We start from the raw sequence: 15,811 nt of genomic DNA on the forward strand, positions 1-15,811 counted from the left end.
ATGATAAGTTTCACAGTGATACAAAGCCTGTCATAAAACTCATATAACAGTGTGTTGTAGAATTTGGATTCTACAATATTTGGTAGCACATTTTTGGACAGGCAACAAAATTTGTTGTTACTCTTTTATCATAAAATCCTTAAACAATGGATACAGTCTATGTTTTTATTTCAAATTCAAGAATGCTGGCTGGAGTGAGCAACAGACAAAAATAATGTTTTTAAAAATCAAATTATTATTTTTTAATCAATCAATTTATAACTTTGGAATGACTAATGAAATATGACAACTACCTTATCTGTCTGTCCTGAGTGAATGTAGTTACTGCAGCACTCTGGGTACTGTTTGGTGGCACACTAGATGGAATCTGGACCATGCTTCCGGCTGCCGGCTGAGAAATCACCATAGTGTTATACAGCGGGGCTGTAAGAGTGCTCTGTGTCTGACTAGGAAGAGATGTTTGTTGACTGTGCCCACTCAGTACATTTTGTTGACTCTGCTAGAAAAGAGAAGATTTTTACAAATAGATTAACTGAAAAAATTTATTCAGGAAGTGTGCTTCTACTATTCATCATGCTAACAATAGTTGACATGACACAAAAATAAGTGGCAGGACATAGCTGGGAGAAATCTAACCACAAAGGGATGACTTGTAGTAACTGAGAATGAATTAGTCTTCAATATCTTGCTGGAAGGTAAGCTATGACTTTAGAAAAGGAGCATGATCTTAATAGGGGTGATATAAAATAAACAGAGAATTTCTGTGAAATACCCAAAGTGAATGACTGACATTAGACATTTTTATATATTTCATTTGAAGTCTTGGGATTTACAGTCACAGATGTACACCAAAATTTCCTGGAATACTGATTAAAACCATCACTGCCCTAACAATATATTCTTCACATACGGTAACATGTTTCCTGGTCAGCCTCTTCTGCAAGTCAAGCCTCATACAGAAGTTGTCTATATGTTCATTTTAAATGAACTGCAAAATTTTTTAAATGTCCAAATATTGACACATTTAACATTCAACAATTTAACAATTTTGCACAAAATATTTTAATGGTCACTCTCAATATTATATTTTCTAATTATTAGTATCAAAGTTTTAAATACTGTATTGCTCAAGATAGAGCTTTATTTTTGTTTCAGCTATAGCATACATTTCAATCACTGAACACTCTATAGCCCACTGTGTTCGATAACATTACCTGACTTGATGTACTTTGTAAAGTCTGCTGTTGTATCATATGCTGAGTTGTGCCGATGTGCCCAGTATTCATTCCACTTTGAATCTGGTTAGCGTGAACAACCTGGCCTTGCATATTTATAGGTGCCAGTTGCTGGATGTTAGATGAATTTCCAGAAGAAAGTTGAACAGAACCAAAATTCAATCCAGGGGTTGATTGTTGTAAAAACATCTTTAAAAATAAACATTACATTAAAATGAACTTTGTAGATTAAGAACAAAGAAGAATGAGTGCATCAAAAAAAAAAAGAAAGCAAAACCAAGCTAAGAATTAAGTTTAAAAATCAAGTAACAAGAAGACAAAGTAATTCTGAATGAATAATTAGAAATAAATAATTACTGGATAAAACGTGAGACTTCATAGTTCTTCTTCTGGTTATCCCAACCCTAAAATGTTTCCATTTCAGAAAAAGTGTTATAAATTTTAAAACCTCTGCTTGCTTGAACATTGTTACATCAGCTAGCATTACCCTAAGTCAGTGCTACTCAAAGGTCTGTGGACTGGCAGCTCTGCATCACTTATCATAATTTACGGCATTAGATAGAAGTAGTTTTCACTTCAAGTTTCCCTTTACCAAAGTCCTAATACTCCTCTGACAGACATAACTTTAGAGTGGCCTGTTGGTTGACCAAATAAGACTAATATGAATCATACGTACTGGAATTTTATTAAAACAATGATTGATGATTGATTTATAAATTCTGTACATACATGTACCTAAAAGTCTATGTAAAATACCATTTTTATATTATGGATTTAAGCTCACTAAAAATTAGACTACTAAAAGATGACTCTAACCTGGAGAAACAAGGATGTTGATGTAAATACTCTCGGGAGTGAATTATCTTTAGAGACTGTAAATGCAGTCATAGTGAGTAGGTAACCAAAGAGTAGTCACTGAACTAAACTGATGAAATGTCTCTCTTGCATCTCACTTTTAATTAAGAAAAGTCAATCTCCCTAAGAAACCAATATGTGAATGGCATGCTTTGTTTGTGTTCGAATATAATAACTTACCTGCAGTCCTTGACCATGGACCATTTGAAGTTGTTCTTGGATTTTTCTTAGTTCTTCTTGTTGCCGATGAATATTTGCCTCTATCATCCGTGTCCGTTGCTCCAACTGGTCTTTCAGATGCTGCATGGCTCCCAATTGAGCTGAAAACTGAAACTGAAGTACCACGTATAGAAAAAGTGTAACGTATTTTAGAATCACTTATTCCTCATAACTGTGTAATGTGAAAAGTAAGCAGTATATCATGAGCTAAGAAGGTTATGCCAAGTATCAATGTATTGCCTCTCAGCTCCTAATTCACCCATCTTTGCTCAGCTTTGTGATGCTGGAGCTGCACCCTATAAATATTTCTCCTTTCTCAGCAGTCATCAACTTAGTCATGTCAGTAGATGGTGCTGGAGGGATACTGCAAAGGGAGGTGCTTATCTTTCTGGTTCTGGTGCTTTTCCTTGCTCTTATGCCAGTGGGTAGCTTCCTAGTGAGTCACATCAGCACCCCGGCAGGTGGCTTTGCAGCAAGTCTCACTGGCATCTTAGTGGACAACTCCCCAGCAAATTTCACTGGTACCTCAACAGGTGGCTTCCTGCTCTCCAATCCTAGTCTGTGGCACCTCAGAGAACTTCTCAACCATCCTGTGGCTACAGCCACACTTGCCACTTGAATCTCAGCCTGGCCTGGAGGAGGAGTTTAGGAGGGTCAGGGGAGTCTTCCAAGTTGTTCCTTCCTTGGGTCCTATCCCCTCTCACGGTTAGTGGCTGCTCTCTACATCTGTTATCCCTGTATTCTCCAGAATTCTCTTTACTTTTAGTAGTTAATCCCTGTTATCAGTTAATAATTTTTTATATTTCCCCTGTTCAAATTTCTGGTATGGCTTCTGACTTCTGACTGGATCTTGACTGATTACAAGTACACACTGGCATTAAAGACCTGAGCTCAGGGGGCCAGCCCGGTGGCGCAAGTGGTTAAGTGCTCGCACTCCGCTGTGGCGGCACAGGGTTAGCCGGTTCAGATCCCAGGCGCGCACCGACGCACCGCCTGTCAAGCCACGCTGTGGCGGCGTCCCATATAAAGTGGAGGAAGATGGGCGTGGATGTTAGCTCAGGGCCAGTCTTCCTCAGCAAAAAAAGAGGAGGATTGGCAGATGTTAGCTCAGGGCTGATCTTCCTCACCAAAAAAAAAAAAAAAAAAAAGACCTGAGCTCATATTGTGGCTCTACCACTTGCTAGAACAAGTTACTTAACTTCATTTCTACCCTTTAACAAATGAAAAAGTAGCCTGCACCTAGAATTATTCATATCAATTCTGTCATCCCTAGAATGTCCTCTTTGTGCACATCATTAGAATGTTACAAAAATCTGACAGATAACCAACCATAATATTTTTACTCATATTTTCAACTGAAACTGTTCTCAGACAAGTACAAAACATAGGCTTTTAAAGACTAAGCAATTATGAACAAATGCATACGTGAATGAAAACATAAAGTTATTCTACTTCCAGGGTTTTCAATCTTACTTATTTCTCTATGTTTTACCTGAGTCACAAGCAGATTCTATTTACTACTGCTTAAAATTTAGTCACATTTGGTGATTCACCACTTAAGCCTATTCAGGCTCATTTAATTATTTCCATGAATATTTGGCACAAGATACAGTATTAAGAGCAGAAAGAATTTCCCTTTATTGGAAATCTGTCTTAATCTTAAAATAGTCTCCTACAATGAACTGCATCTAAACGTGAGAAATGCCCCCCAAAAGCTTTTTTACTCTAGCTTCAGCAGTTTGTCTTGAGGATACTGAATATTACTTTCCAAAACATACAACTCTGACTTCTGAAGTTGACAATAACCAGATCAATATCATACATTAGATTACACTAGGTGTGAGAAAATATTACAAATTTAGTACCTTAATTCCTTCATGCCTTTATTTTTTTAATTTTTATTTATTTATTTATTTTTTGTGAGGAAGACCAGCCCTGAGCTAATATCCGATGCTGATCCTCCTCTTGTTTTGCTGAGGAAGGTTGGTCCTGAGCTAACATCTGTGCTCATCTTCCTGGGAGGAAGATATGGGAGGCTCTATATGGGAGGCTGCCACAGCATGGCATGACAAGCGGTGTGTCGGTGTGCACCCAGGATCTGAACCTGCGAACCCTGGGCCACTGAAGCAGAGTGCACACACTTAACCACTTGCGCCACTGGGCCGGCCCCCATGCCTTTATTTTTTTTATTATTCAAAATGTTATATTTATGTCATACAAATATATTTTATCCTAACTAAAGTTATTTATATCTTTGGGTAAACATTACATTGTCACCACTTACAGGATTTCTATTAAGTACAAAAAAGAAAACAGAAACAAACACAGAAGGCAGAATAACAGGAAATAAAATCACAGACCTAAGAGGCAAAGTGTTTGGCTTTATCACTGAATGACATATGAGATGTGAATACTTATTAACATTTTTGACATAGTAGATATTATTTATTGCATGAAAATATCCCTTTAAAATGTTAAGAAATGCTTATTAAGTATCTTGAGATTAATAAACTAATAATACTGAAAGTATGTCTAAATGTTTACATAAAAATTCTGTTAACCTTCAGAATAAAAAGCATTTGAGGACTCAATGCTGATAAAAACTATGGCAACTACAGATAATATTTAATAATATGGTGCTGTTATAAACACCTTACATGATCATATGTTGCAAGCTAATGACATTTAGGTAATTTAGAGCATATTTGTACAAGTGTCATATAATAGCTATAATTACATATATATAATTTAAATAACAACCATATAAGATAAAGGTATTTATCTTATATGGTAAAAACCATGGTAAAAACAAAAGATTGTTTTTACCTATTTTTAACTATCATTATTTGAAATTAATATACTGTTAAGTCAAGGTATATTTAATGCCAAAAAACAGTCAGAAAATTTTAGATTATTTTTACCACTACTTAGTAGTATTTTTAATGTGTCTGAGGCACTGAATGAGTACAGAGTCATAAATTACAAGCTGGGAAGTTACAATCAAAAGTAACGTAGGGGGCTGGCCCCATGGCTTAGCGGTTGGGTGCGTGCGCTCCGCTACTGGCGACCCGGGTTCGGATCCTGGGCATGTACCGATGCACCGCTGTCTGGCCATGCTGAGGCGGCAACCCACATACAGCAACTAGAAGAATGTGCTATGACATACAACTATCTACTGGGGCTTTGGGGAGAAAAAGGGAAAAAAAAAAAAGGAGGAGGATTGGCAATAGATGTTAACTTAGGGCTGGTGTTCCTCGGCAAGGAGAGGAGGATTGGCATGGATGTTAGCTCAGGGCTGATCTTCCTCACAAAGAAAAAAAAAAAGTATTTAAGCCTCCTTTGGGACTCAGCTCAAGGAACAATTCTTGCAGAAAGTTTTCCTTCACTTCCTCAGGCTGCATTAAGGGGCCATCTAATGTGCTCACATATCAGCCTATATACCTTGAGCATAGACTATATAATATTGTATTGTAGTTATGTTGTTCCCTCGAGATGTAATAAAGTCTTTTAGCATAGATATTACATATTTATACTGCCAGCACCTGCAATACCTGATATATAACAAGGAACTCAATATATGAATGAATATATGAATAAAATTACTCAGTTCTTCCAACATCCATAAGAAGAACAAAATAAACAGCTATATTTCATCTTTAATATCTTTCTGTCCACAGAGTTTCTCAATAGGGGTATTATAGCATATTAAGCAGGATAATTCTTTGTTGTGCAAAACTGTCATGCATTCTGAAAGAGAATTAGCATCTCTGGCCCTTGCCTACTACGGGGTCAGTGGTACCCCACAATCACTGACAATCAAAAATATCCCCATATATTCTAAATGCCCAGAGTTGAGATTCACTGTATCTATAAGTATATATTTTTAAAAATCTTACTAGCTTAAAAATAATTTATCATTTAAAAATACTCAACTGAAACAAACAAAAAATACCTGGGACATGCCTTGTGGAATTGGTAAATTTGCAGCTTGAGACATCACTGGCTGTGTCAATGACTGACCAACAGACTGGGAATTTATGGACTAGAAGCAAAATAAAAAATAACACTGGAGTGATGATCATTCCCATACATGAGAACTTCCACCAGAAATATCACCATGGTATCTTTATAACTGGATTACAGTCTGCCTCATACGTTTTAAGCTGAGCACAGGCACTTCTCCCCCTCTACACTGGGAATGTCAGTTTACAGATAAACGCTATTTATCTTTTTATCTTCCAAGGCTTCTGCCACATTACCTTGCATGGGCTCTCAAATACAAGTAGACTGGACTCAACTGAAAGTGATTAGCATTTGAAATTAGATATAAAATAGCTCTAAATTATCAGCTTTTCATAAGTGAAAAATATCTGACATTTGACCTGAAAGATAATCAAAAGGATTGATATGTTGAACAACTACTTCTCAAAAAAGGAAAGATATTGAGTGTTATATATCAACAACTATCTTGATCTTTATAGAAAGGGATAATGAATCAATGAATTTCTGAAGATTTAGATGACTTTTCCCCTTTTAATATATCTTTATTCAGAAGAATACTAACTGAAGAGTTTACCTGACTACTAAACGATGACCTCCTTTGTGCCATCTTTTCATGAGTTGGTAAATGCTGTCTGGGAGGAGTGCTGGTATCCGTTGGGATCTTTGTTGGTGTTGCTGAGGTTAGTCAACAAAAACAGAATAGCATTAGTACTTTATAAAATACAGTTTTCAAAGATTAGTCTCAAAATGCATTTCAGTGAAAATTTTTCTAAATTCTTCAATAAAAGTGAAGTCTACGACAATGATTCATTTTAATGACTTCTTTTTTAACAATAAATATTTGAAATAGGAAAGCTTTAAATACAAAAATGTTTACTACATCTATAACTCAATAGTAAAAAACCTAATAACTCCATTAAGAAATGGCCTAAGGACTTGAATAGACATTTCTCCAAAAAAGACATATAAATGGCCAAGCAGTATATGAAAAAATGCTCCAAGTCACTAGTCATCAGCGGAATGCAAATCAAAACCAAAAAGATATCTCCTCACATCTGTCAGGATGGCTATTATCAAAAAAACAAAAGGTAAATGTTCACGAGAATGTAGAGCAACTGGAACCCTTGCACACTGTTGGTGGGGATACAAAATGGTGCAGCCACTGTGGAAAACAGTATAGAAGTTTCTCAAAAAATTAAAAATAGAACTACCATTAAGATCCAGCAATCCCACTTCTGGGTATTTATCCAAAAGAATTGAAATCAGGATCTTGAAGAGATATTAGCACTCCTACGTTCATTGCAGCACTACTCACAATGGCCAAGATATGAAAACAATCTAAACGTCTACTGACAGATGAATGGATAAACAAAATGTGGTATATACATACAGTGGAATACTATTCAACCTTAAAAAAAGAAGGAAATTCTGCAATACTCGACAACATGGATGAACCCTGAAGACACTATGCTAAGTGAAATAAGCCAATGACAGAAAGACAAGTACTGCATGACTCTATTATATAAGGTGTCTAAAATAGTGAAATTCATTGAATCAAAGAGTAGAACGGTGACTGATAAGAGCTGGGGGGAGGGGGAAATGGGGAGTTACTAACCAATGGGCGTGAAATTTCAGTTAAGGATGATGAACAAGGGGCCGGCCCCACAGCGTAGCAGTTATGCGTGCACACTCCCCTGTTGGTGGCCAGGGTTTGGATCCCGGGCACACATGGACACACTGCTTGTCAGGCCATGCTGTGACGGCATCCCACGTGAAGGGGAGGAAGATCGGCACAGATGTTAGCTCAGGGCCAGTCTTCCTCAGCCAAAAAAAAAAAAAAAAGAGGAGGATTGGCAGGGATGTTAGCTCAGGGCTGATCTTCCTGACAAAAAAAAAAAAGGATGATGAACAAGCTCTAGGGATCTGCTGTACAACTTTATACCTACAGTCAACAATAACGTATTATTTACAGTAACTTAAAAATTCAAGAGGGTAGATCTTTTTTTTTTTTTTTGTGAGGATGATCAGCCCTGTGCTAATATCTGCCAATCCTCCTCTTTTTTTTGCTGAGGAAGACTGGCCCTGTGCTAACATCCGTGCCCATCTTCCTCCACTTTATATGGGACGCCGCCACAGCATGGCTTGCCAAGTGGTGTGTCGGTGTGCGCCCGGGATCTGAACCGGTGAACCCCGGGCCACCACAGCAGAGAGCACACACTTAACTGCTTGTGCCACCGGGCCGGCACCCTCAAGAGGATAGATCTTATTTTAAGTGTCCTTACCACAATTAAATAAAATTTTTTAAAAAAGAGAGAAATAGCTATAACAGGAAAATTTTTTTCCTAAGATTTTTAGAAATCCTATGTTTAAACTCTTTGATGTTCTAGCCAGATGCTGAGAGTTCAAACAACTCCCTTTTTCCTTATTATATATAGTTTTAATACTCTAAGAAATACAAGTGCTAAACTCTTTAAAAAAAAGTTACTAATTTAATGACAATTATGCAAGTTTTTATAAAGGCAAGACACTAAAAAAAAACTTTCAAAAAGCAAGCTTAAAGAACACTTACTGGCTCTAGCAATAGAAAAGGAAAAAATAGTTTTGCTTTCTTTTTCAGGGATGATAAAAAACTTAACAATACCAACATTACTACCTACATATTTTATAGGTTACTTCATAAACTTCTTTACTAAATGTGAGCAATGTGCTTCTTGCTCCCTGTAAAGGTTAATACATTTCAGAAATGTAAAAACTTATCATTTTAAAGTAGTATGTAATGAAAAATGCTGATACCAGTAATACAAACAATTTAGAAGCACTCTCTCTAAAGGAAGTCTGCTTTCAAGCTCAGGTACTCACAGGAAGGGTCTGAGACTGCTGTGTGAGATGATTTTCTTGAACTCCGGGAGGATGCAGAAGGGGTTGGGCTGTGATCAAATCTTTCCAATGCCTCCTTGAGACTGACTGTGTTTATACGATTATCAGAGCCAGAATCTTGGGCCTAAGGAGACAGAGTAAAATAAATGTTTTCTTGTGCTTCACTTCAGAGATCCCAAATTAGCAATACTGCTTGCTAACCCCTTCTCCCCAAAATCAGTTTTTACCCATAACAAGGCAAAGGGACCTGTGTAATATTAGGTAAAGAAATGAACATTTATTTTTTATAGCCAGAAATTTTTGGCTTCATTCTCTATTTAAAGAAACAACAGATGCAAAAGAATGATGCTGGACTCTTACCTCATACCATACACAAAAATCAGCTCAAAATGGATCAAAGACCTAAACATAAGAGCTAAAACTATAAAACTTTTAGAAGAAAAGGGGAAAAGCATTATGACCGTGGATTGGGCAATGATTTCTTGGATATGACACTAAAAGCACAGGCATCAAAAGTGCATCAACAGACACTATGAATAGAGTAGAAAGGCAACCTATGGAATGGGAGAAAACATTTGCACATCATTTATCTGGTAAAGAATTAATACCCAGAATATATAAAGAACTTCTAAAACTCAATAGCAAAAAAAAAATCAACCAATTCAATTAAAAAATGGGCAAAGGTCTTGCACAGACATTAAAGGCCAATAAACACATGAAAAGATGCTCAACATCACTAATCATTAGGGAAATGCAAATCAACAGCACAGTGAGACACCACTTCATACCCATCAGGATGGCTATTATCAAAAAAACAGAAAATAATGTGTTGGTGAGGATACGGAAAAACTGGAACCCTTGTGCACTGCTAATGGGAATGTAAAATAGCGCACCTACTATAGAAAACATTATGACAGTTCCTCAAAAAATTAAATACATAGAATTCCCACATAATCCACCAATTCCATTTTTGGGTATATACTCAAAAGAATTAAAAGCAGGACTCAAACAGAAATTTGTACACTCATGTTCATAGCAGCATTATTCACAATAGCCAAAAGATGAATGCAACCCAAGTGTCCATCGACAGATGAATAAACAAAATGTGGTATATACATACAATGAAAGATTATTCAGCCTTAAAAAGGAAGGAAATTCTGACACATGCTACAACATGGAGGAACCTTGAGGACATTATGCCAAGTGAAATAAGCCAGTTACAATAGGACAAATACTGTATGATTCCATTTATATGAGATACCTATAGGGTCAAATTCATAGAGTCAGAAAGTAGATTGGTAGCTGCCAGGGGCTGGAGGAAGCAGGGAATAGAGAGTTACTGTTTAATGGGTAAAGAGTTTCAGTTTGGGAAGATGAAAAAATTCTGGTGATGGATAGTGGTGATGGTTGCACAACAGTGTGAACGTACTTAATGCCACTGAATTGTACACTTAAAATTGGTAAAAATGGTAAATGTTATGTTATGTTACATTTCACCACATTAAACAAAATTAAGTGTAAAAAAAAAAGAAACAACAGAATAAAGATGACACTTTATAGACAAGGTACTGCAAGCATCTTTGGAACTCAGCATTGGACTGCTGAAAATCTTCCTCTTCACTCCAACTCGGACCTTTCTCCAGAATTTCAATATCCATATGGATGATTCATCGAGTATCCTGTCCTGGCCTCTCAGCTTTCTAGGAACTCCTCATCTCCAATAACCTTTCTCCTCCACTCTACCTCAGTCATTCAAACTCTACACCTGTCATTACCAGATATTGTAGCACCTCTAAAAGCACAAATTAAATCCCACTTTAAACCATACTTGCCTATCCTATCCTTCCAGCTCACTTCTCAAGTGTTCCTTTGGAAACAATTATAGTCAACCACAAATGATCACCAACCTAAAATGGACACGCAACACTAGGCAGAAACATTAAGGTTTTGGGGTGGGCTCACTTTCCTCCTCTTCACAATTATTCTATATCTTTCCCATTGTTCTGAAACCTCTGTCTCCCTCTCTCTCAACTGATAGCTTTGCCTTATATAGATGAGAACACTTGCCACCACCAAATTTATAACTCTACCTGCTAATATTCCAGGTATACCAATATACTCATCTTCCCTTTCCTCCGCATTATGATAGAGGGAAGTGTCAAAGAGAGGGCTTACACAGGCCCTCCACATGCAGCAGTGAATGAGAAACAATTCTCTATTCTTATTCTAGGAAGCTACATAGAAAGGAGAACATATGTGTATACACACACATAAACAACATGATTTCGAAGTTACTTATACCAGAAAGGAAAAAAAAAGGGTGATGTGACACAATGCCTTACGTCCTGCACTCTCACCACTCTTCACACCCTACATTTTTGTCTCCATCTCCCACTGCTTCCCAGCTCCTAAAACCCTTCTGCCTGCCTTCAGTATCCACAATCAGCAAATTCTTCTGTATTCTCAACCTCATCTCTGAACATTCCTTCGCTGGCTTGCTCTAACTAAAACCCAGATCTCCCCAGAGGATACCACTTTCCTTGTAGGTCTCTTAAGTGGTGGCTGTTTTCTCTCATACAACCCTTAGAACCTCTGCTCAGGAAGTGGAATAGAAGTCCTCCTACTGCTCTTTTCAGAAAATTTTCCCTTCCTCCCAGCACTCACAACTTTGAATCTCACATTAGCACACCATGTAACTCACTATCTCTCTCATTGTTGCAGTCATCCACTGACCTTGTGGTCACTCCTAAGTACCTAAATTAAAATTTTCACTGCTGGCTTAGTATTACCCTCAATAATTCTTAATTCCAAGATTATAAATATTTACATATTCAACACCATGACATCTCTCTTGAAGGCCAAAGATCTTGACCTCCACCTCCTCACTCATTCATTCTCACAGTCTTACCCTAACCCTTGTCAATACCAGTAAGAATAAACCTTCCATTATCTAAATTTCAAACATCCTACTCTTTGACCACCATTTCCCTTATTTCCTACTCATTCTCTTTAATATCTCAACTCTAATAATCCTTTGGTAGAACCTAAAATACATTGATTCTACCATATTTTCACACTCACTCTTTCCCCTTTAGTTTTCTCTCCCCTCTTTACCCAGCTTAAATTCATGATTAATCATCATAACCACGCCCTTGCATATACCATCAACTCACTTGCTTGCGTCTCCCTTCACCACATTCCCTTAGAAAAATCCCAGTGCTGGTTAAACCCAATTTTTAACCTATTCCACATCTGTTCCTGCACAGCTGACCATGGTTGAAGAAACACAATATGGGGACTGGTTTCTCTCTAAATTAATGACCAAGAATCTCAAGTGGGTCCTTAATCCTGCCTGCCAAACAGACTAAAATTCCCTTGTCTGTTCACTTTCCTGCTCTCCTATAAAACCATTTAACACCTTCTCCTCTCTTCTCAAACTTCCAACTACTCCTCTCCTAACTTTACTCTTAGGTGGGAACTCTGTTCCTATTTTACTGAAGAGTACTGCAACAAGCTCACACTACTCTATCAACCTACCTACCAGCATCTGTACTCATACATTCTACCTTTCTTCATGTTACTACAGATCAGAGATCAGCAAACTTTTTCTGTAAGGGTCAGAGAGTCAATATTTTAGGCTTTGTGGGCCGTACGGGCTCTGTTGCAACTATGCAACTCTGCTGTTGTGGCACAAAAGCAGCCATAGGCAACAGTATATAAAGAATTGAGTGTGGCTGTGGAATTTGATATAATTTTCACGTGTCACCAAACATTATTCTTCTTTTAATTGTTTTCAATCACTTAAAAACATGTAAAAAACACCTCTAGCTTGCAGGTGTTACAAAAGCAGGCAGAGGGCCAGATCTGGCCTAAAGGCCATAGTTTGCCAACCTCTGCTACTTTTGAATAATCTGTGCCCCTTAAACCCAATCCGTCCACTTGTGGACTAGATCCTATTCTTGTCTCACCAACTCAAGCACCTTGCGCCAGCATTTCTACCTCTCTCTGTCCTATCACCAATTGTTCTATCTCCATCAGACCATTCCCACCAATATACAAACATGCTATTATTTCTCCCACCTTAAAAAGCAAGTACTTCTTTTAAGCCCACTTATTCTTCCTACTGCTGTCCTATTTCTCTCCTCTCGTAGTAAAACTCCTTACTACTGTCTCTAATTCTCCTTGTCCCAGAAAATTCTCTTTTAAACCCACTCTAATCAGGCTTTCATCCATATTACCATTCCACCCAATCTGTTCTTACTGATCAATGAATATATGCTGTTACATTTAATGCTCAATTCTTAGTGCTCATCTAATTTAACTTATTTCAGCTGAATCTGACAAAGCTGACTATTCACTCCTCACTAACACACTTTCCTTTCTTGGCTTCTAGGACAGCTTAGTTTCCTGGTTTTACTTCTCCCTCACTGGATATTTCCCCTTATCTCCTTTGTGATTGGTTCTTCCCAGTTTCCCTAATCTCTTGATGATGGAGTGCCCCAGTGCTTAGTCCTTGCTCATGTTCTCTCTCTACACTCATTCCCTTGATGATCACATTTAGATTCATGATTTTCAAACCATCCACATATTGAAGTTTCTCAAAAACATATCTCAAATGGACCTCTTTCCTAAACTCCAGGAGGATCATGGTGGTAACAGTAAACATGGTGAGAAAGCAGACATAGTTGGAGTATATTTTGGAAGTAGGGCTAGTTGAATTTACTAGGACTGGATACTGGCGTGAGGGAAAAAGAAGCAGCAAGGAGGAATAATCTCTATATACTTCAGTTTCTATAATGGTCTTCATTTCAAGGAACCCTAAATTTAAGCATTTTCCCAGAAAATTTCTTTTACTAAAACATACTGCATCTTCTTCCTCTAAGCATACAAATCCTCTCTGGAAAAACTCTTTCACATGGGATCCATGAGAGCAGAGAATTTGTCTGTATTATTCACTGCTGTATTCTCAGCCTCTAGAGCCACATCCAGTACTTCCTGGCACATGGAACATACTTAATAAGGTTTGTTGAATGACTGAACAATATCCCCCATATTGTCCCTGGCATGCTGCCTATTTAACTCACTTTTTATACAGATTGACTCTTTTCATTCCACTTATTTTCCACATGTCAAAAATACCTGTCATAGGCAACTTCTAACATGGCTCACAATGATTTCCGCCTCCTGCTATAACCTTATATAATCCCTCCCCTTTAGTGTAGGGTGGACCTAGTGGTTTGCTTCTAATGAAAAGAATAGACAAAAGTGATGGGATATCACTTCTGTGATTAGGTTACAAAAGACTCTGGCTTTTATCTTGCTGGTTTTTTCTCTCCCTGAATCTTCCTGCATACTTGCTATGATGGAAAGGGCCACGTGGAAAGGAACTGAGGGTCGCCTCTGACAATCAATCAGCAAGGAACCAAGGCCCTTAGTCCAACTGCCCAAGAGGAACCCGATCCTTCTAACAACCATTGAGTAAGCTTGGAAACCGATTCTGCCCCAGTTGAACCTTGAGATGACTGTGGCCCCCACAGACACCTTGATTACAGCCTTGTGAGAGACCCTGGGCTGACACCTTGACCTCATGACCAATTCTGAAGCAGAGGGTCCAACTAAACTGTGCCTGGATTCTTGACCCACAGAAACTATGAGATAATAAATGTGTGTTATTTTACATCAAGTTTTGTTACACAGTAATAGGTAACTAATACACTACACTTCTACCTGACATAATGAAAAGAGAAACCAGAGTTCAAATTCTGACTATTAACTTCCCAGTCATGTGTCTTTAGGGGAGGTGTTTTTTTCCCCCCTTAAAGCCTCAGTTTCAGTATTTTCAAAGCGGGGATTTTAGGTAAATCTGAGATGATACACGTCTCTCACCCAATTACCATTAAACGCAGGGCCTTCAAATCTTTTTTCAGAAGCAGATGAAGTTTTAAAATATTAAGTTTAAAATAAAAATAAATAGTAAACTATAATTATAACCCTGTCACAAGTGAGGAAATGAAATATTTGGAAAATAATTTTCCTATCCATTACTGGGTCTTATCTTTCATTGGGAAGAAATTAAATAATTTTTTAAAAACTATAAGATACTTACTTTGTCAGCAGCTGTCTCAGGAAGAGACTCTTCAATGCCAAGTTCTCGTCGTCTTTCAGCCCTAACTTCTGCATAACTACAAATGGAAGAAAATAGAATTTTAGTGTTTCATCATTCATTTAAAATACTGCAGAGGTGCAATCATTCAGTGTTTGTTATGTATCTTTTTGTTCATCACTAATGCCAGACTATTTTCTATGCACTACACAAACCTAAAACATATCTATAGTGTACTACATTAATTCAAATTGCAATTTTCTAGGTATCTCAAAAGTTTTATATGCTACTGTAAATGATCCATAACTACCCAGTCTTTACATTAAGAGGAATTAAATAAAGGAAGAGCATGCTTATCTACTCCAGTTTTCCTTTTACATGATTGACTTTGGTACATAAAAGCCAGTTACAACTTTTGATCTAACCCATAAAATTTATGTCAAGAATTATATATCTATATATATCTGTATTCTATTTCTATATAATGCCTGTAAGTAAATTTAATATTATATTGAAAATA

General features: G+C 37.3%; 1 protein-coding gene across 11 annotated transcripts in view; it reads right to left on the reverse strand.

Annotated features, from left to right (window-relative positions):
- Positions 1-15,811, reverse strand: part of CLOCK (clock circadian regulator) — a 119,788-nt gene that overhangs the window by 11,561 nt on the left and 92,416 nt on the right. For 10 of the 11 annotated variants that reach the window (XM_087434342.1, XM_014787441.2, XM_087434341.1 and 7 more), the window contains 7 exons: positions 15,295-15,370; positions 9,171-9,312; positions 6,886-6,986; positions 6,262-6,351; positions 2,271-2,423; positions 1,215-1,424; positions 294-499 (listed from right to left, as the gene is read on the reverse strand). In XM_087434342.1, the coding sequence (XP_087290468.1) occupies positions 294-499; positions 1,215-1,424; positions 2,271-2,423; positions 6,262-6,351; positions 6,886-6,986; positions 9,171-9,312; positions 15,295-15,370 (978 nt within the window). The remainder of the gene's footprint in view (positions 1-293; positions 500-1,214; positions 1,425-2,270; positions 2,424-6,261; positions 6,352-6,885; positions 6,987-9,170; positions 9,313-15,294; positions 15,371-15,811) is intronic. The other variant, XM_087434344.1, reaches the window with a different exon arrangement.

Source organism: Ceratotherium simum, chromosome 8 (assembly GCF_057802395.1).
Source record: "Ceratotherium simum simum isolate JZ-2026a chromosome 8, ASM5780239v1, whole genome shotgun sequence".
Classification (NCBI taxonomy): domain Eukaryota; kingdom Metazoa; phylum Chordata; class Mammalia; order Perissodactyla; family Rhinocerotidae; genus Ceratotherium; species Ceratotherium simum.